A 22,813-nucleotide genomic window follows, 5' to 3' on the forward strand; every position below is an offset into this window, starting at 1 on the left:
TACTAAACAATAACAAAGATGGGGAAGCATGCATCCACTGTCAGGACTACGACTGGACCAGTGTTACTGCAGCAGTGGTGGAGACAGTTACTTTATTAAATTTGCCTTCACACTTTGGAATATTACATACATACATTCACAGATCAAATTGAACAATTGCACAAAAAGGCGAGACACTGCATGTGAATAGGAAAAAATCTTAAATGTAGAGGTATTAATTTCAACGTACAGGAGTGAAAATGACCCTAAGTGATATGGGGTCTGTGCACAGCAACGCACTGGCTCTCAATGATAACGCTAACTTCATTTGATATGATATAAATAAACACTCATTGAACTTTAAAGTATAGACTCTTTGATTGTTTTACATGTAAATTAATTTGGTTTATGGCATTATCTTAATATTCGTTATGCCTCAAAATTAGCATTAGCGTTAGCAGTGACGCTCCCTTTCTAAACACAGAAGTATCTCTGGTGAAGTCTTTCATGTGTTGTCAGCTCTCGCTCACTGTCGCCGCCTCGTCCCTCAGGATTTAGAGATCTTGATGCTAACAGTGACCGCTAGCTAACCTGACTCTGTTGTGACTCTGTAGCCAATTACCCACAAAAGTGCAGAAATATAAAAAAAAAATCCGCATTCCACATAAGAAATAAAAAATAATTAATGAATACCTCATAATTGAGGAGAAACAAACATTTTGAGATGATAAAATCTCAGCAGAGAATCAGATCCTGAACCCTTTACACATTTGTATGGATTTACTGTCCACCACTGCTGGAGAAGACTGCAAGCACTTACCTTAAAGGAGGACACTGCAGGGATACAGGGTCAGTCCTGAGCAGACCTGAGCAGACCTGAGCAGACCTGAGCAGTCCTGAGCAGTCCTGAGCAGTCCTGAGCAGTCCTAAGCAGTCCTGAGCAGTCCTGAGCAGACCTGAGCAGACCTGAGCAGACCTGAGCAGTCCTGAGCAGTCCTGAGCAGTCCTGAGCAGACCTGAGCAGTCCTGAGCAGTCCTGAGCAGACCTGAGCAGACCTGAGCAGACCTGAGCAGTCCTGAGCAGTCCTGAGCAGACCTGAGCAGTCCTGAGCAGTCCTGAGCAGACCTGAGCAGTCCTGAGCAGTCCTGAGCAGACCTGAGCAGTCCTGAGCAGACCTGAGCAGTCCTGAGCAGTCCTGAGCAGTCCTGGGCAGTCTTGAGCAGTCCTGAGCAGTCCTGAGCAGTCCTGAGCAGTCCTGAGCAGACCTCTGATCCGTCCTTTGTCTGCCACCTAAATCCATAAGCAATAATGTCCACAAGAACTATGCAACTATTTGTCAAAGTGTATTTTTGTGCTGTTTCTTTGCTTTTGATAAGATGGTGTAGAAATCTTTTGTGTCATATTTTATAACATAGATGTTTATAAAGACCTTTTACTAAAATGTGTGTGTAGTTTTATTTATATGATTAAGTGAATGATTATTTATAGGTTAAAGCATCAGTCAGCCGTCAAAAAGAGTTATCAAGAGACAAATTCTTAGTTATTCCTGATTCAGTAACAAAACACAAGTGCTTATTGTAGACCACAGGAGCTTTTGACAAACTAAACTGATCTAATTCCTCTCAAAATGACGTTAGATCTAGATTTATTGAGTCTAGAGCCTATTACCTGTCTGATTAGTTTGGAGGTATGTGCGTGGATCTGTTCCTTCCTGCCGTGGGCCGTGTGGGCGGTGGGCCGTGTGGGCCGTGTGGGCGGTGTGGGCGGTGGGCCGTGTGGGCGGTGTGGGCCGTGTGGGCGGTGGGCCGTGGTGGAGCGGAACAGGGAGCGGATTACAAAACTAATGCAGATTACAGCAGCCATCTGGACACGCTCCATATGCACTGACTATACTGTCAGGGAGGGTAGAGAGAGCAGGGAGGGCAGAGAGAGCAGAGAGAGCAGAGAGAGCAGGGAGGGCAGAGAGAGCAGGGAGGGCAGAGAGAGCAGGGAGGGCAGAGAGAGCAGGGAGGGCAGAGAGAGCAGGGAGGGCAGAGAGAGCAGAGAGAGCAGGGAGGGCAGAGAGAGCAGGGAGGGCAGAGAGAGCAGGGAGGGCAGAGAGAGCAGAGAGAGCAGGGAGGGCAGAGAGAGCAGGGAGGGCAGAGAGAGCAGGGAGGGCAGAGAGAGCAGAGAGAGCAGGGAGGGCAGAGAGAGCAGGGAGGGCAGATTTATAATAAATACTTCACTAGAAAGTGCTTATGTTCCACAGTCCTTCAAACAGTCTTTAAACCTCTTCTGAAAAGGGAGTGTCTACAGAGCCGCGGCCAAAACTGCCATGTTATTTTGTGCCGCGGCTCCTGAAACTGCTGCGCTATTTGACCTCGCCGTTTTAGACCCCGCCGGGTTAAGGTTAGGGTTAGGGTTAGGGTTAGGCTTAGGCTTAGGGTTAGGGTTAGGGTTAAGGTTAAGGTTAAGGTTAAGGTTAAGGTTAGGGTTATGGTTAGGGTTAAGGTTAAGGTTAAGGTTAAGGTTAAGGTTAGGGTTAGGCTTAGGCTTAGGGTTAGGGTTAGGGTTAGGGTTAAGGTTAAGGTTAGGGTTAGGGTTAGGGTTAGGGTTAGGGTTAAGGTTAAGGTTAAGGTTAAGGTTAGGGTTAGGGTTAGGGTTAGGGTTAAGGTTAAGGTTAAGGTTAAGGTTAGGGTTAGGCTTAGGGTTAGCCATGAGGCTATATGGCAGTGCCACGATTCCTGAAACTGCTGGGCCATTTGACCGCGCCGCAGCTCTGCAGCCACGGCCTTCTGAAAAAGCCTAATCTAGATCCTGACCTATTGGTAAACTACAGACCTATTTCAAATCTTCCCTTTGTCTCTAAAATCCTTGAAAAAGTTGTAGTTAAACAGCTTTGTCGCCACCTGCAGGACAATAACTTATGTGAAGTTTTCCAGTCAGGGTTCAGAGCCCACCACAGCTATTTATCAGATAGGTCCCAGTTTGTTCATTTAAACCCGAGCTCCTCACCTTGTTCTAAAGTAACTTACAATGTGCCTCAGGGGTCAGTACTTGGTCCAGTTGTTTACTCTTTATATGCTGCCGTTAGGTCACATGATCAGGTCACATGGCATTAACTTCCACTGCTATGCAGATGACACTCAGCTGTATTTATCAATGAAACCTGATCAGAGCGATCAAGTAGACAGACTTAGTGCTTGTGTGAAGGAGATAAAAACCTGGATGACACTTAATTATTTGCTTCTTAACCCTGAAAAAAACGTGTGCTGGTCCTAAACATGTACGAGACGCTCTATCTGAGCAGATAGTCACACTGGACAATGTCAGTGTAGCCTCCAGTTCTACTGTAAGAAACCTCAGAGTCTTTTTTGACCAGGAGCTCTCATTTAAAGCTCATATAAATCAAGACTGTAAAACAGCCTATTTCCATGTGCGTAATATAGATAAAATCTGAAGAATCCGGCCTAAAAGCGATGCTGCATTTGTAACGTCTATAAAGCTCCATGAAAAGCTTTCAACTGGTTCAAAATGCAGCAGCAAGATTACTAACAGGAACAAAAAGAAGAGAGCACATTACGCTGGTGCTGAAGTCTCTTCACTGGCTCCAGTCGAGTTTAGAATCAAATTTAAACTCCTCCTCTTGACCTACAAAGCCATAAATGACATGACCCCATCCTACCTCAAAGATGCTATAGAACCATATCATCCAAACAGAGCTCTTATAGAGACTCTTGGGACCACCAGCCTTCTGGTGGTCCCAAGAGTCTCTAAAAGCACAGTAGGAGGTAGAGCTCCCAAGCGCCTGTTATGGAATCAGCTCCTGTCCATGTTAAAGATGAGAGAGCAGAGAGAGCAGGGAGAGCAGGGAGAGCAGGGAGAGCAGGGAGAGCAGGGAGAGCAGAGAGAGCAGGGAGAGCAGAGAGAGCAGGGAGAGCAGAGAGAGCAGGGAGAGCAGAGAGATTACATGATGAAAGCTTGTTACCAGTCAAATAAATAACAACATAATCATTGCGTGAAAAGTTAAGAGTCAACAGAAGCCCGGAGCAGTGCTTTTCTAACTTTTAAGTTCAACCTAAGAAAAAATGTGGCTTTCTGATACGACTAGATCAAGATGAAGATGAGAACACGTGCGCGCACCACAGTCTGAGAAACACTGGTTTAGGGGATAAAGTTGCCAGAACAATGCAGCTGGACATGTGACCTGCCCCAGGGCAGGAGAGGAGACGTGTGACCTGCCCCGGGGCAGGATAGGAGACGTGTGACCTGCCCCGGGGCAGGAGAGGAGACGTGTGGCCTGCAGGAGAGGAGACGTGTGACCTGCCCCGGGGCAGGAGAGGAGACGTGTGACCTGCGACGGGGCAGGAGAGGAGACGTGTGACCTGCAGGAGAGGAGACGTGTGACCTGCAGGAGAGGAGACGTGTGACCTGCCCCGGGGCAGGAGAGGAGACGTGTGACCTGCGACGGGGCAGGAGAGGAGACGTGTGACCTGCAGGAGAGGAGACGTGTGACCTGCAGGAGAGGAGACGTGTGACCTGCAGGAGAGGAGACGTGTGACCTGCAGGAGAGGAGACGTGTGACCTGCAGGAGAGGAGATGTGTGACCTGCCCCGGGGCAGGAGAGGAGATGTGTGACCTGCCGCGGGGCAGGAGAGGAGACGTGTGACCTGCAGGAGAGGAGACGTGTGACCTGCAGGAGAGGAGACGTGTGACCTGCAGGAGAGGAGACGTGTGACCTGCAGGAGAGGAGACGTGTGACCTGCAGGAGAGGAGACGTGTGACCTGCCGCGGGGCAGGAGAGGAGATGTGTGACCTGCAGGAGAGGAGACGTGTGACCTGCCCCAGGGCAGGAGAGGAGATGTGTGACCTGCCCCGGGGCAGGAGAGGAGACGTGTGGCCTGCAGGAGAGGAGACGTGTGACCTGCCCCGGGGCAGGAGAGGAGACGTGTGACCTGCGACGGGGCAGGAGAGGAGACGTGTGACCTGCAGGAGAGGAGACGTGTGACCTGCAGGAGAGGAGACGTGTGACCTGCCGCGGGGCAGGAGAGGAGATGTGTGACCTGCAGGAGAGGAGACGTGTGACCTGCAGGAGAGGAGACGTGTGACCTGCAGGAGAGGAGACGTGTGACCTGCAGGAGAGGAGACGTGTGACCTGCCGCGGGGCAGGAGAGGAGATGTGTGACCTGCAGGAGAGGAGACGTGTGACCTGCAGGAGAGGAGACGTGTGACCTGCAGGAGAGGAGACGTGTGACCTGCAGGAGAGGAGACGTGTGACCTGCAGGAGAGGAGATGTGTGACCTGCAGGAGAGGAGATGTGTGACCTGCAGGAGAGGAGACGTGTGACCTGCAGGAGAGGAGACGTGTCTTTGAGGGAAAACAATAGCAGCATGTTTGAAATGCAGAGGTTCCTTTTGTAATTCAACATCTTCACGTCTGTGTCTGCGCCGCCTCTGCGGCTGCGCGCACCTCGCTCCTAAAGCTGGACTCCAGTAAGGTTGCCATGGAGACGTGACTCCGGAAGTCCTCAGAGACGGCGTGCGCTGTGAGCAGCTTAGCCGACGCACTGAGTGTGGACTCCGCTGTGCGCTTTCTCCTTTGTTTACCATGTTGGAGCACGACACGGAACCGGACCTGGAGAGCTCACGGAGCAGCACGTCCCGGGACCAGAGCCCGGTGCGGACGGGACAGACAGAGGAGCTCAGGTCAGGATCTTCAAACAGACACACTCCATGGTCATGTGACTGTGCCACGCTGCGCGTTCAGCTGCACAAATGTGAAAGACCAGCGTAGACAAGAGTAGTTTTGCTGCTGTGAGTGAGCTGAGCTAAATGTAGCTAATGCTAAAGGAAGGATGCACGTCACGTGTCCTCACCTGGAGGCTCAGGTCCATCCACCCAAAACATGCTCCACAGGTCAAATCCCCCAGCTAATGTCAAGTCAAGATGTGGCTCTGGTCCTCGGGCCCTGCACTGAGGGGCCACCGCTCCATTTGACCACAAAGACAAATTAAAGTGAACGTCAGGCTCTGACCAGACCAGTAACAGTAGCAATATTTTGTATGTTTTACAACTCCTAACAAATCCTCTCAAATCCTAACATTTCATTGACTTTGATCAAATCCCTGACATGAGTCCCAGAGTTTCCCTTCGACATGTCTCTGTGTTGTAGTGAGGCCGTGCTGCTGCGGGGCATCTTCAGACTGGGGAAGAAGAGCCACGATGTCCTCCTGACCAACAGCACCCTGAGCTGGACACCCATCGCCCCCGAACTCCCCACAGGTCAGTATGAGAGCACCCGCAGGTCTGTTAGTATGAAAAGAGGTGCCAATGGGATGTAGCACTCGACATTCTGGTTCCTGGATTTGGCAAAGGAGGAGTTTTATCCGTGCACTGTGATTGGACAAGAAAGAAAACGCTGCTCTGCTCGGCCCCGCTCCGCTCTGCTCGGCCCTGGTTAAGGTGTAACTTATGACCACAAGACCTATCATGTTATTTAAAAAAAAAAAAGGATTATTACATTATTTGGCTGTTGCTTGGTGGACATTAGTTCATTCAAATGTTCTATGGGTAAAATGAATGATAATTTTACTTTGGGAACCACTGACTCTTTTTCCCCAACGCCAAGCAAACCTGTCCCAAATCCTTATGCAATATTGAATTTTCATCATATCAGCTAATGAAAGAAATCCTTCCCTATTTTATCAATGAGATAAAACAACCAAAGTCTACAGAGAAAACAACATCACATTTTGGGAAACATCACATCAGCTTCACAGAGGAAACAAACACAAACTGTCCCACAACATACGCCATTGGATCAGTGCGAGGATCTGTCCTTTACTTTGGGTTAGAGGTCCCCTCCTGACCCTGTCTCTGCTGCAGTGTCACGTGCCGTCTATCCAGGGACCATAGATCCAGGGACCATAGATCCAGGGACCATAGATCCAGGCCGGGTTGAAATAGGTCCAGATCACAGGCCCTGGTTAGTGCCGTGAGTCCTGATGGTGAACAGTGGGAGGGGCCGACTGCAGGCTCAGCAGCAGTTGGTGTGACTGTGGGGCCCCTCTCAGTGTGGAGCAGATTAACTCCTCTCCTCCTGCTCACATTATCCTGCCCCATTTCCACTGGCCCCCAGACTGGTTAACAGGCCCGAGCCAAATATTAAAATTGTATCTGGAGCCTGGAAAAATGCAAAATGAGTAGAAAGTAGTAAACAATGACAAACATGCCCATGAGTGGTTTCAAAAACTACAAGTTAGTCAGCTCTATTTTGAGTGAAAATCTCAAAAAACGATTAACATGAGGTCAACGGGAGCCCGACGCCAAAAAGTCACAGTAAAAACAATATTTTTTATTGTGACGCTTACTCCAAAAAATAGCTCATGTGATGACAAAAAATGATAAAAGTAAAAAAATGATATTATGACCCCGCCCTAAATCATACAGGAAGTTGGTCCTGTTCGATCAAACATGGCCCCGACAAAAGTGCACCTCGTCGTACATCTCCTACAGTTTTAATTGAAAACACTTCAAATTTGGCCACAAGACATAAAACCCATGAGCAATGAAATGTGACACGCCTTCGACTGTGTTCATCGTGGATTTTAAACAGAACCATCATTTTTTTTTTTTTTTTTTAAATCACAATTTCTTTAAAAAAGGTAATTGGAAAGTGTTACTGGAGCGTTTTGGAAGATTCCCAAGCTGAACACAATGATGTGCAACTGTCGGGGGAATTTCTCTGCTTCTCTGGCGCTCTCCCCAGTTTTGAGTTTCAAAAATTCACAAAAAACAATTTATTTATTGTAGACAGAAAAACGGAAAACAGAACAGAAAAAAATGTTCAAGAAAAGAGTTTCCGTTATTATTATGACTTAATAATATGTATATAATGTATTATATAATATATATAATATAATATATATGTATATGTATCACACTGGACAGAAAAAAGGCTTTACTCCTCAAATGTTAAGTACCCATGATATGATCCAAACAGGGTGTAATGGATGATATTTGGCTGTGTCCTGTGGTGTGGGGGTCTGGAGCAGAGGCCACAGCGTCTGTCGGAGCACCTTCACATGGAGAGCCTGGTCCTGTCCTGTGAACCCCACCAGCTCTTCATCTGTTCACCACACTCCACACTACACTGCACCCAACACTGACTGATATGATATAATATATTATATTATATTATATCATATTATATCATATTATATCATATTATATCATATTATATCATATCATATCATATTATATCATATTATATTATATTATATCATATTATATTATATCATATTATATTATATTATATTATAAGATAAAATAATCCTTTAATATCCACACAAAGGGAAATTTCGTTGTTACAACGCAGTAGATACAGGAGGAAACCACAGATTATAGGAAGTTTCCAAAAAACACTCTTAATAGAAGAATAATAGTCATCTCTTACAGCACCTTGCTCCTGCGTTTGTGGGTGAAAATATCGTGGGACAAATATCGGCGGCAGGGCGTAGTAGTGCGACTAGTCAGCGCCATCACAGGAAGTCCCGCCTACATATTTGAACAATAAAGAGCACTCATAGTCTTCAGTTTGTTGTTTTGAATGACTCTAAAACAGTGGATATGACTGTTTTGTGCCAGTGTTTTGACGTTTTATCCTTCAAATGCAACTGGAGTCTGTGGTGTTAGTTCAATGGGAAAAAAGTATATTGAATTTAATGCTTGAATTTATCTTTGAAAATGTGTACAAAACGGTGCTTCATATGCAGGTAAAGGCACTGTCAACTTGGGTGCAGTTGTAGTTAGGCAAGAGTAGAGGCAACATTAAGGTATATTTTGATGTCCCACCACAGACTGTATGGAGCGACTAAGCCTTGACTTGAGTCTCTCATGTGTCCCTGTCAGGAGAGGTGTCCGCGGGCCCTTCCGGTCATCTGCTGCTCAGAGACGTCTTTGCTGTGAAGGTAAAGAGGCGCAGGTCTGTGGGGCAGTCATCGGGGGGCGCTGTCCTAGGCCTGGCTCTGTTCTGGGCTCGGCATCATGGTCCTTATCTGAAGGAGGAAACTCTTCACCTGCACAACGCCTCCAACGAGCACACCCAGCTCTGGTACAACGCACTCAAAGAACTGCTGAAAGGTGACGAGAACTACACCGTGGAGACCTGCCCTGGAAACACATCACCATATATTTTGTTTCTAACACACTGTACATATGTGGACGGAAAACATAAGTCAAAAATAACATTATTAAGACACAAAGAGGGCAGAAAGAGCAAAAGTATTAACTGTGCTTGACCTTTGTGGCGCCCGCAGTTCCTCAGGTAAGAAGTTTCCCACGTGGAGAGCACCTGCTGAGAAGGTCCCCGCCCCCGTTCCCGTCCCCGCCCCAGTCCCCGTCCCCCATAGCGCAAAGTTGGGTCTGGGGTGGACAGAGGCGGGAAGTATTAGAGGACCAGAGGAGGTCTTTTAGGTATTGGGAGGTGATATTGGGAGTGCTGAATGAAATCACATTGACAAAAGTTTATCTTCAAATACAGCTACACTGCAGTACTTGAGCCGTATTCAAACTTCCTCCTCGTGCCAGTTGAGACGAGTCCTCGTGCACTCTGCTGCTGATGTGGCATCTATCATATTATGTCGATTAAACATTTAAAGGCTTTATTGAGACAATAATGCATAATGACATACATCTAAAACAGTATTTGGCTTCATTCACACTTTTTCATTCATTCTGTCCATGAGCTTCTCTTCTCTGAACCTCAGGTCTATAAATCATCACAGACTCGTTCTGAGCATCAAACACCTTCATTACAATGGCATGCTACATTAGCATGCTACATTAGCATGCTACATTAGCATGTCGGCCAAGCAAGCCTTTCTGTATTTCCTCATGGTAATTCCCTCTGCTGCCAGTAGATGGAGCGTTAACACAAATACTGATGAGGAAACGCCTGATTGATAGAAAATCATGTCTGAGCAAGAGCAAGTTTATTTATATATGTATAAATATATATATGGATATATATATATATATATATATATATATATATATCCATATATATATAGATATATCTATATCTATATCTATCTATATATATATATATATATATTAGTGTTTTCGTCGTGTCGTCGCGATGTGCCTCGGCTCCGAGCCCCCCCGGCCCCCCCCGCGCCCCCGGCGGCGCCGGTGCACGTTTACACAAAGGAAGAACTCATGAAACTGCGGAGAACCGTCGTCTTACCCGGAGATCGTCACGTTATCTTGGCGAACATCCTAAGGAAAACACAGAGAAGCAGACGGGCTGGACGTAAACTCCGAGAGAAGAGAGGAGGAAACAGGAAGCCGGTTCCCGCCGTAGTCATGGGTAACGTGAGGTCCCTTCAAAATAAAATGAAGGAAATAGCGAGCCTCATGCGGTCCCAGAGGATTTATAGGGAAAGCAGCGTCTTGATTTTCACAGAGACCTGGTTAACAGCAGAAATGCCAGACTCTATTGTAGGTTTGGACAATTTTCATCTGCTGCGGGCGGACAGAACGAGAGAATGCGAAAAGAAAAGAGGTGGAGGTCTGGCGGTGTATGTGAACACGAGCTGGTGCAAACCCGAACACTGCACAGTGAAGCAGCAGCTATGTAACAGGGATATTGAACTATTGGCTATTGGCATGAGGCCATATTATCTGCCCCGGGAGTTCTCACATGTGATTTTGATCGCAGTCTATGTGGCCCCGTCTGCCAATGCTGAATATGCTTGTGAAGCACTGCTCTCCTGCACTTGTAGGCTGCAAACACAGCATCCACAGGCTCTCTTCCTCATCTCTGGTGACTTTAACCACACTTCTCCCTCTTCTGTTCTACCAACATACACCCAGTATGTTACCTGCCCCACCAGAGAGAATAGAACATTGGACTTGTTTTTTGCCAACACCAAAGAGGCTTATTCTTCTTCCCCCCTCCCTCCCCTGGGCAGCTCGGACCTCAACCTTGTACATCTGAGGCCTGTGTATGAATCCATCGTGCGCAGGCAGCCTGTGGTGTCCCGTGAGGTGAGGATGTGGTCTGCTGAGAGCGAGGAGGCTGTGAGGGACTGCTTCAACAGCACTGTCTGGACTGAGCTCTATGGCTCACATGGGGAGGACATCAACACCTTCACGAGTACATCACGGACTACATCAACTTCTGTTTTGAGAACACTGTTCCCTCCCAGACGGTGCGGTGTTTTCCAAACAACAAGCCATGGATTAACCGTGAACTAAAGGCTCTGCTGAAGGAGAAGAAGAGAGCCTTCAGGTCAGGGAACAAGGAGGAGCTGAGGACTGCGCAAAAGGAGCTGAGGAGGGAGATCAGGCAGGCGGAAGCCGGCTACAAGAGGAGGAGCAGCTGCAGCAGAAGAACATTCAGGGAGTGTGAAGTAGCCTGAAAACCATCTCGGGCTTCAAAATCCCCCCTGCCCAGACAGAGGGGGATCTACAGTGGGTGAATGATTTAAATGCTCACTTCTTGAGATTTGATCGGTCACCCGCCCCTCCCCCTGCACAGCTGCATGCTCCCTCTTCCACAGCTGGACAATGCCCTGCATCCGTTCCTCTTCACTTCTCTGCCCTGGACCATCAGCTCCCCACTTCGCCTGGACTCACCCATCCCCCCAGCACACAGTCCCCCTGCCAACCACTGACTGTCACAGCAGCACAGGTGAGGAGTGAGCTGAAGAGGATTAAAGTGAGGAAGGCAGCAGGACCTGACGACATCAGCCCCAGGCTCCTTAAGTCCTGCGCAGATGAACTGTGTGGAGTTATGGAGCATGTCTTCAACATGAGCCTGAAGCTGAGGATGGTACCACAGGTCTGGAAGACCTCCTGTCTGGCACCTGTGCCCAATACACTGCGCGCCAAAGACCTCAACAGCTTCAGGCCAGTGGCTCTCACGTCCCACCTGATGAAGACACTGGAGCGGCTGGTCCTGGACCACCTCCGCTCCACCGTGAGCTCAGCCATGGACCCGCTGCAGTTCGCATACCGGCCTGGCATCGGAGTGGAGGACGCCGTCATCTCCCTGCTGCACCGCTCTCTCTCTCACCTGGAGAAACCTGGCAGCTCTGTGAGGATCCTGTTCTTTGATCTCTCCTGCGCCTTCAACACCATCAGCCGCTGCTCCTGAGGGACAAGCTGGAGACGGCTGGTGTGGAGTATGACCTGGCAGAGTGGATCCTGGACTACCTCACAGACCGACCCCAGTTTGTGAGAGCCCGGAACTGTGTGTTTGACACTCGGACCTGCAGTGTGGGGGCCCCAGGGCACTGTCCTCGCGCCCTTTCTCTTCACCCTTTACACTGCAGACTTCAGACACGACACGGACAGCTGTGTCCTGCAGAAGTTCTCTGACGACTCTGCCATCATCGGACTCATCACGGACGACGATGACGCGGAGTACAGAGGACTGGAGCAGGACTTTGTGGACTGGTGTCAGCGGAACCACCTCCTCATCAATGCGGGGAAGACAAAGGAGATGGTGGTGGATTTCCGCAGACGCCACCCCACTGCCCCCTCACCAGTGAACATCCAGGGACGGGACCTTGAGAGAGTGGACTCATACAAGTACCTGGTGTTCATCTGAACCACAAACTGGACTGGACTCACAACACAGACGCACTGTACAGGAAGAGCCAGAGTCGGCTCTACCTCCTGAGGAGACTCAGGTCTTTTGGAGTGACAGGGCCACTCCTAAAGACCTTCTATGACTCTGTGGTGGCATCAGCCCCTGTAGGTGTGGTCTGCTGGAGCAGTAGCATCACAGAGAGGGAGAGGAGGAAGCTGGACGAAGTCCAGCTCCGTCCTGGGCTGTGCTCTGGACTCGGTGCAGCAGGTGGGGGACAGAAGGGTCCTGGCTAAACTCACATCTATGCTGGACCATGAGTCTCACCCTCTGCAGGACACTCTGTCCCCTGCAGGACAGAAACTGATCCACCCTCGCTGTGTGAAGGAAAGGTTTCGCAGGTCTTTCCTTCCTGCTGCTGTCAGACTTTATAACAAACACTGTTAGTCCTGAACACTCGCAATACTGACCTAACCATGTGCAATTACTGTTGTGGTTCATGTGCAATAACTGTGCAATTCATGTGCAATTACTGTCGTGACACATGCAATGGTATTTATTTATTTAATCTTTATTATTTTTCCCCTCCATCCCTTGTTGGGAAATGGGAGGTTTTGTCTATGGATGTTTTTGTTTATGAGTTAAGAGATCTTCGATTGAGAGTGTTTTTCAAACTTCCTATAAGTGATCTGTTCTTTTCGTCTGTATCTACCTGCGTTGCAACAATGAAATGTCCCCATGTGTGGACAATAAAGGATTATCTTATCTTATCTCCTTCCACCTTACTTTTAATTTTAGGGAGTTTTCTCTGAACTGTACCTGATTTTGTTCATGTAATAAAGAGAAATGTGTTTTGCCCTGCTACACATTTATTGTAAAAGCAGCTATTAGGGTGAACATGCTGTCTGCATCTAATTAGAGCACATTTTAATACTCTGAAGTCATGAAGTGCTCTGTTAGTAGGCTAATGTTTGTTAGAATCCACCGTAGGTAATGTTGTCATCTGGACAATGTTCTAAAATCAATCAGCAAAACTTGTGGCAGACAGAATAATTAGGATGAAAGGAATGCATTAAGTAAGAGACCAACGCGTGCTGCAGTGTACACTTAACTATGTATACATATACCTCGATACTTCAACCATCTTTGTTTAGGAAAGTAGTGTTTGTTATTTCCTTTTTAGGTTTTAATTTAGCTTAGCATTAGCATTGAGACACAAACTCCGGTACCTTAATAAACAGATAATAATAAATAATAATACTTTGTCACAAATGCTAAAGCTGCTGTCATTTTTCAGATTTTTAAATTCAATCTACTATAAACTGTTTTATGAGTAATATCTGCTCAAGGTTCTGGGGAATTATGTATTTAAAAAACTGTTAACATTTGCACTAATTATATGGGACTTTTATGTTGACCATTATGTTCCATAGCTTCCAGGTTCTTTTTTGTCCTTTTTATGTATTTTATTAAAGACTGAAAAAATATCAAAACTGTTTAAAAACATTAGAAAATGGAACAGAGCTGAGCAAAGACTTCAGATGTAAAATAACTATGATGGTGATGATCATGGGCACATAGGGTCATTGTTGTTTCTCTGTCACACTTTGATACACATTCCTGTTACACTGAGCACTACTCACTACTACAGATTAGATAACAAACATTTTTAATTGTGTAAAATGAAAAGTGTGTAGAATCAAATAATGACAGTTACCTCTGCTGCCCGTGTCCAACATTATTATTTGCACATTCTTAGCTTGGATTGTTAACAAATAATAGCACAAAGGATGAAGAGCGTAGACATTATTAAGAGTCACATGTGCCACTTAAACAAAGGAAGTTGAAATCCTCTACTGGACAGACGAGCTAATCTGCTAATCCACTGGAGCGTAGTGGTGGAGCAGACTCAGGCTGCTGTGTCAGACTGTCCTGTAATGGATTAGTGTGTGTGCTGTATGAAAACATGTACGCACGCTTCACTTACACAACACACATGTCCATGGAAGGTTTAAGGACGGCTCCGTCAGCAGTCAACAGGCTTTGGATCTTGGCCTTGTCGGCTTGACGTAGTTTGGAACAGTGATGATGAAGTGCGTGTGATCAACGTCATGGAATATGATTTTTAATACGTAGGCAGCTGTGAGACGCTGTGAGACTTGGCTAAAGCTAGAGTGAACAAGAAACTACTTCCGGTTTTTCAGCTTTTACTGCCTTTGTTTCACTTCTTTCAATCTATTGATCTGCAGTTGAACCTTTTTACAGAGCAGAACAGCCAAACTCACTACATTAAACAGTTGTTCTGATGGGAATATAGCTGCTAATCATAGCTGCTAATCATAGCTGCTAATTATAGCTGCTCGCCAATGCCTGTTCTCGTCAACCCTCGGGAGAGAAGCAGGGCAGGGCCAGGCTAGTACTTGGATGGAGACCAGTGGATCGCCAGGTGCCACAGTCGATTGGCTAGAGGAAATGTCCTTTGGCAAGACACTTCACCCACATTGCAGTGTAAAGCTTTGAGCGACTTGAAGGTGTAAAAGCGCTATGTAAATACACAATAATAATTGTAGAAAAAGATTCAGTTGTAGTCATCTGGACAGTTTTTAGAAAAATGAGAATGACTCAAGTCAAAACAAAGTCTATATCAGGACTAAACCAGGATCAAGCGGGACAAAAGTGTAAACACAGCCTAGTTGTGCTACAAGATTGTCCTGTTATTTTGGTTGGATTAGTTTTACCCCCAATTTACACCAAAGCAGTAACAGCACGTAAGCACAGCAAACACACAGGAATCAAACAAGTATCAAACTATCTACACCAAGAATGCGTGTCCAACAGGCCAAATAAAGCTACACATCACATACATTGGGTTCATGTTCAAATAGTCAGCGTCTATAAAGCATCTCCAACCTTTTCAACAGGAAAACACAGAAAAGCTTAACGAAGTGTCACAATTAACTTTAGATGCCTCTTCAAAATATGATGTCTCGGTTCAGTTTTGTTTCAGTCTCGGTTCAGTCCTGTTTCAGTCTCGGTTCAGGCTCGGTTCAGTCTTGGTTCAGGCTCGGTTCAGTCTTGGTTCAGGCTCGGTTCAGTCTTGGTTCAGGATTGGTTCAGTCTTGGTTCAGGCTCGGTTCAGTCTTGGTTCAGGCTCGGTTCAGTCTTGGTTCAGGATTGGTTCAGTCCTGGTTCAGTCTTGGTTCAGTCTCGGTTCAATCCTGGTTCAGTCTCGGTTCAGGCTCGGTTCAGTCTCGGTTCAGGCTCGATTCAGTCTCGGTTCAGGCTCGTTCAGGCTCGGTTCAGTCTTGGTTCAGGCTCGGTTCAGGATTGGTTCAGGCTCGGTTCAGGCTCGGTTCAGGATTGGTTCAGGATTGGTTCAGGATTGGTTCAGGATTGGTTCAGGCTCGGTTCAGTCTCGGTTCAGGCTCGATTCAGGATCGGTTCAGTCTCGGTTCAGTCTTGGTTCAGGATTGGTTCAGGCTCGGTTCAGGATTGGTTCAGGATTGGTTCAGGATTGGTTCAGTCCCTCTGGAGATGAGATGATGTAGGGATGGACACCAGTAGAGCCAGATCAGGTGACTATCAGCACCTGTCGTCATGGCGATGGTCCAGCGTCGTCATGGCAAACAATCCCAGTGCTGTTGGAAAGAGTTTCGAGTTTCCGAGGGAGATGTAGACCTGTGGACGTCCAGATTTACAGATTTAAATGGACTTCGAGGTTCATGTTTACTCCGCGTTAGATCATTATATGGACAAACAGGAACCTTCTGTTTACTACTACTCTGAGTTATCTTAACCCTAACCCTAACCCCTAACCCTAACCCTTAACCCCTAACCCCTAACCCCTAACCCATTTAATACATGTGCTGATCGGAATAATTGTGATTCATCCACAGTGTTGGGCACAAACGTAATTAGTTAGTGTTACTCTCTCCAAAAGTAATTGTGTTAGTATCTGTAATTTTTAATGATGATCGTAACTGATTACCAGGTAAAGTAACTACAAAATATTCTCTCCTAAAATACCCACTGCAGCCTCGTTTATCCTGCAAATCGCCAAATGTACTCATAACCAGACTTTAGTTATCTAACTATTATTGGACGGCTGTATCTACTGTCACCTGATCCCCTGACTCACATCTGTTTTTACCTCATTATATCTGTTGGGTGTATATAATGTATATAGGTACATATATATGCGTACAGTACATACATACATACCAGAGTTGATGTAGCAGGATCTCTGTATCTAACCCGCTCAATATATGTGCTGATCTGTACATTTCTGCCTCAAACTGTGTAAACACATACGTATCAAGTCAAGCTTGCTTTTGTTAATTTCCCAATGGTAATGGTGATGAAGGTGCGCCTGACTACAGCACATACTGTACATACGTTCAAATTCTAAAATATGAGAGGCCAAAGCAAGGGTTCTCAATCATGCAGAATATGTCCTTTAACTAATGTATTCACTCTAAAAACGTGTCCAGTTGACATAATTTAATGTTCTTTTGGAAATAATGGTGATACATTAATAATGGTTGGAGTTGACTCTGTGACGACGGTCTTCAGACTGGGGCAAGGTACATTAGAGATCCTCAGACCTCCACAGATCAATAGCCATTATCCTATAATCTGGTCCCTATAGACAGGACCTCAGCGCCTCAGAGCCCCCCGCACGGGACTCAACCTGATCCACGCTACCCCCCCTCCCACACACACACACACACACACACACACACACACACACACACACACACACATACACACATATACACACACGACCTTTAGTACCCCCGTGAGTGAGGAGGAAATCTCTCCAAATTCACTCATCATTACTACGTGTGGTTGAACAGTCCTTACAGACAACAAGGTTTCCATGTCCAAACTTGTTTTTCCCAGTTTGTTGATTTTTTTTGTATTTGTAATTTTACTTCACGTAAATTATTACATCACACAAGGAAATTCCATTGTTTTTTTCAAATTATTCCATCCATCCATTTTCTTCCGCTTTATCCGGGGCCGGGTCGCAGGGGCAGCAGTCTAAGCAGGGATTCCCAGACTTCCTCCTCCCCAGACACTTCACCCAGCTCCTCCGTGGGGATCCCGAGGCGTTCCCAGGCCAGCCGAGAGACATAGTCCCTCCAGCGTGTCCTGGGTCTTCCCTGGGGCCTCTTCCAGGTGGGACATGCCCAAAACACCTCCCCAGGGAGGCGCCCCGGAGGCATCGGAACAGATGCCTGAGCCACCTCAGCTGGAGGAGCAGCGGCTCTACTCCGAGCTACCCCCGCGTGGCCGAGCTCCTCACCTTATCTTTAAGGGAACGTACAGCCACCCGGCGGAGGAAACTCATTTCGACCGCTTGTATCCGCGATCTTGTTCTTTCGGTCATTACCCAAAGCTCATGACCATAGGTGAGGTCAGAACGTAGACCGACCGGTAAATAGAGAGCTTTGCCTTTCGACTCAGCTCCTTTTTCACCACAACGGTCCGATGCAGCGACTGCATCACTGTAGCTGCTGCATCGATCCGCCTGTCGATCTCACGCTCAATCCTTCCCTCACTCGTGAACAAGACCCCGAGACACTTGAACTCCTCCACTTGGGACAAGGACACCCCACCCACCTGAAGAGGGCAAGCCACCTTTTTCCGGTCGAGAACCATGGCCTCTGATTTGGAGGTGCTGATTCTCATCCCAGCCGCTTCACACTCGGCTGCAAACCGTCCCAGTGCATGTTGCAGGTCCGGGTTTGATGGAGCCATCAGGACAACATTGTCTGCAAACAGCAGAGATGAGATCCTGTGGTCCCCAAATAGGACACTCTCCGACCCCTGACCACACCCTCCAACCCCTGACTGCACCTAGAAATTCTGTCCATAAAAACTATGAACAGAACCGGTGACAAAGCGCAGCCCTGAGGAGTCCAACATGCACTGGGAACAGGTCTGACTTACTGCCGGCAGTGAACACAGCTCCTGCTCCGGTCAGACAGGGACCGGACAGCCTTGAGCAAAGGGCCCTGGACCCCGTACTCTCGGAACACCTCCCAAACGACACCTCGAGGGACACGATCGAAAGCCTTCTCCAGATCCACAAAGCACATGTGGACTGGTTGGGCAAACTCCCATGAACCCTCGAGCACCCGATGGAGAGTCTAGAGCTGGTCCAGTGTTCCACGACCAGGACAAACCACTCTGCTCCTCCTGAATCCGAGGCTTATTAGGATACTCATATCTATTTACAATATATAAAAACATTCCACCTAGCAACTGTAGTTGTGTTGATCATTGGGAGCTGAATGGTAGTTTTTTCCCCCATCACATTATAATTGTTTAGTACAATCTGTCAAATATGAAGATCATCTCTAATGACAAGGCTCCAGCGCTCATGCCTCACTCCCTTAATATGTCGCGGTCCTTTGTACTCCCAACAGAGCCTAACAAAAAGGTCTTCACGTACTTTGTTGCAGTCTGGCCATTGTGCAGGACTTTAGCCTGCAAAGCACCTGCCAAAAGATGGAGTTTTTTTTTTTTTACATAGAATAAGACAATAACATGGATAGAGTGGAGCATTTACACAGACTTACCCTTTTGTACTTTCCACCCCTGGAGCAACTGTTTTCTTTGTGGCCCTGAATCTTCCTTTGGAGAGGATGTCCTGGTGACGTAGAGGATGTCCTGGTGACGTAGAGGATGTCCTGGTGACGTAGAGGATGTCCTGGTGACGTAGAGGATAAACTGTGTGCTTCTTGTCACAGTCCTTCAGATGGCTCCACAAGGCAATGATTTCAGAAATCTCATCATTGGACAAGGCAAGACCATGATCCCTTAGATTAAAACAATAGTCAGCCAGGTCTTGGACTTCTTTAAAGCCTTGGATATTGTCTGGCCCGGCCGAATCCTGTTCCAAAAAACAAAGCAAAGCAGTAAATCTCATCATACACTAAATACAATGAAAATACACTTCAGTGTTCCATTACCACCCATCACGACTGGTGGGTTCGGGTGATACGGGTGCAGCAGGGTTTGACTTGTCCTGCTGACAACCTTGAAAAGAACATAAAAAAGAAGAATTAATTGAGCATTTCCAAAAAAACAAAGTACACAGAACCCACTCTGGATGGTTAGCTGTGTTGATGGGATGGGGCAGGAGACTGGGGAGCAGGTCGTGAAGATGGCAGTGGAGCAGGATCAAAAGCAGCAGCAGATGTGTCTGAAATAGCGACTAGAGTATAAGTTACACTAGGAAAAATGAGTGTAGATGTGGTAGTAGTAAAGGGAGGAGGGGGAAGAACAGAGTGATCCAGGGGGGGCAGATGGTTGCGGGGCAGCAGCATTGGCTTCAGAGGCTTTTGACAGTGTGGTGAAGGTCACAGGGGCTGATGGTGTGTTATGCTGGGAGGTCAAACGATGTCCGATGTTCGATCTATATGTATTTGTGTGTGTGTATCTATATCTATATCTATCTATCTATCTATCTCTATATATATATATATATATATATATATATATATATATATATATATATATATATATATATATATATATAGATATAGATATAGATATAGATATAGATATAGAGATAGAGATAGAGATAGAGATAGAGATAGAGATAGAGATAGAGATAGATAGATAGATAGGATTATCTTATAATTGACCAACTAATAGCATCAATGTGTGCTGTTGTCACTGTTTTATAATATGACAGATGTATTTGCCTGTTGGTGCATGGTTGATGCTGGTTCTGGTGTGTGCAGACATAGGTGGACGTCCCAGCTTCCTGAAGGTCCTGATAAACCCCAGCAGTCACAGGAAGGAGGCCGTGCATTTGTATCGTGAGCATGTGGCCCCGCTCTTCAAGATGGCTGCTGTGCAAACTGATATTACAGGTCTGTTATCAGCTGCTGGTGATAGTGGTAGTGATGAGCTGGAACAATAAATGTACCTTCTTCACAAATGACCTTTAAACTAGGGTTCCAGACTAACTATTTGAATTGGGTTCACTGCATATTAATTCTGTATTTAATATTTTGTCCTTACATTGCCTCACCATCGACGGCGAACAACCAAACAACACACAATAGAATAGAATAGTGGTGACAGGAGAGCAAGTGAATTAACATCTTTTTCATTGCTGTTGTCAACTACATTCATTGTGTGTATAGTAGTATACACAGTATACTACTATACACAGTATACTAGTATATTGCCTCTGTAAAGTATGCCTCTAATGAGAGGACAAATGATAAGGAATGTGATGAAGATCTGCCCTGGAGGTTTAAGACGAGACATTAGAGACAGTTTGCTCTCTCAACACAAAAGCTTTCACAGGAAACGACAAACAATTATCAAAAATGTTCACCTCTTTTTACCATTTAAACAACTTTTCTGCACATATTTGAACAGCAGGGACCAATAGAAGCACTTGTGTCTCCTCATGAAGCTCCTGGTTTGTTTGGAGTCATCAGAGCTCAGGGGCAAAGGTCACAGCTAATGGCACCATCAGGCTGAGGTAACCGGAGACAGAAGACAGGCCTCCACCCATCTGTGCTCCTGCTGTCCATCTCTCCTCCTGTCCACTCCTCTCTCCCTCTGCTCTCCTCCTCTCATCTCCTCATGTTCACTCCTCTCTCCCTCTGCTCTCCTCCCCTCATCTCCTCCTGTTCACTCCTCTCTCCCTCTGCTCTCCTCCTCTCATCTCATGTTCACTCCTCTCTCCCTCTGCTCTCCTCCTCTCATCTCCTCCTGTCCACTCCTCTCTCCCTCTGCTCTCCTCCTCTCCTCATGTTCACTCCTCTCTCCCTCTGCTCTCCTCCTCTCATCTCCTCCTGTTCACTCCTCTCTCCCTCTGCTCTCCTCCTCTCATCTCCTCACGTTCACTCCTCTCTCCCTCTGCTCTCCTCCACTCATCTCCTCCTGTTCACTCCTCTCTCCCTCTGCTCTCCTCCACTCATCTCCTCCTGTTCACTCCTCTCTCCCTCTGCTCTCCTCCACTCATCTCCTCCTGTTCACTCCTCTCTCCCTCTGCTCTCCTCCTCTCATCTCCTCCTGTTCACTCCTCTCTCCCTCTGCTCTCCTCCACTCATCTCCTCCTGTCCACTCCTCTCTCCCTCTGCTCTCCTCCTCATCTCCTCATGTTCACTCCTCTCTTCCTCTGCTCTCCTCCTCTCATCTCCTCCTGTCCACTCCTCTCTCCTTCTGCTCATCTCCTTCTGTTCACTCCTCTCTCCCTCTGCTCTCCTCCTCTCATCTCCTCCTGTCCACTCCTCTCTCCCTCTGCTCTCCTCCTCTCATCTCCTCACGTTCACTCCTCTCTCCCTCTGCTCTCCTCCTCTCATCTCCTCATGTTCATTCCTCTCTCCCTCTGCTCATCTCCTCCTGTCCACTCCTCTCTCCCTCTGCTCATCTCCTCCTGTCCACTCCTCTCTCCCTCTCCTCTCCTCCTCTCATCTCCTCATGTCCACTCCTCTCTCCCTCTGCTCTCCTCCTCTCATCTCCTGTCCACTCCTTTCTCCTTCTGCTCATCTCCTCCTGTTCACTCCTCTCTCCCTCTGCTCTCCTCCTCTCATCTCCTCATGTTCACTCCTCTCTCCCTCTGCTCTCCTCCTCTCATCTCCTCATGTTCTCTCCTCTCTCCCTCTGCTCTCCTCCTCTCATCTCCTCATGTTCACTCCTCTCTCCCTCTGCTCTCCTCTCATCTCCTCATGTTCACTCCTCTCTCCCTCTGCTCTCCTCCACTCATCTCCTCATGTTCACTCCTCTCTCCCTCTGCTCTCCTCCTCTCATCTCCTCCTGTTCACTCCTCTCTCCCTCTGCTCTCCTCCTCTCATCTCCTCCTGTTCATTCCTCTCTCCCTCTGCTCTCCTCCACTCATCTCCTCCTGTCCACTCCTCTCTCCCTCTGCTCTCCTCCTCTCATCTCCTCATGTTCACTCCTCTCTCCCTCTGCTCTCCTCCTCTCATCTCCTCCTGTTCACTCCTCTCTCCCTCTGCTCTCCTCCTCTCATCTCCTCCTCCTATTCACTCCTCTCTCCCTCTGCTCTCCTCCTCTCATCTCCTCCTGTTCACTCCTCTCTCCCTCTGCTCTCCTCCTCTCATCTCCTCCTGTCCACTCCTCTCTCCCTCCACTCATCTCCTCCTGTCCACTCCTCTCTCCCTCTGCTCATCTCCTCCTGTCCACTCCTCTCTCCCTCTCCTCTCCTCCTCTCATCTCCTCATGTTCACTCCTCTCTTCCTCTGCTCTCCTCCTCTCATCTCCTCA

General features: G+C 47.3%; 1 protein-coding gene across 1 annotated transcript in view; it reads left to right on the plus strand.

Moving 5' to 3' along the window:
• Positions 1-5,525: 5,525 nt before the first annotated feature.
• The window catches only part of cerkl (CERK like autophagy regulator), a 47,547-nt gene continuing 30,259 nt past the window's right edge, over positions 5,526-22,813 (plus strand). The window contains exons 1-4 of the mRNA XM_072444179.1: positions 5,526-5,664; positions 6,131-6,240; positions 8,869-9,099; positions 20,311-20,442. Coding sequence (XP_072300280.1) covers positions 5,567-5,664; positions 6,131-6,240; positions 8,869-9,099; positions 20,311-20,442 — 571 coding nt within the window. The 5' untranslated portion in view covers positions 5,526-5,566. The remainder of the gene's footprint in view (positions 5,665-6,130; positions 6,241-8,868; positions 9,100-20,310; positions 20,443-22,813) is intronic.

This window comes from Eucyclogobius newberryi, unplaced genomic scaffold (genome assembly GCF_026437365.1).
Source record: "Eucyclogobius newberryi isolate DKJ021-1_F unplaced genomic scaffold, fEucNew1.0.hap1 SCAF_14, whole genome shotgun sequence".
Taxonomy (NCBI): Eukaryota; Metazoa; Chordata; class Actinopteri; order Gobiiformes; family Gobiidae; genus Eucyclogobius; species Eucyclogobius newberryi.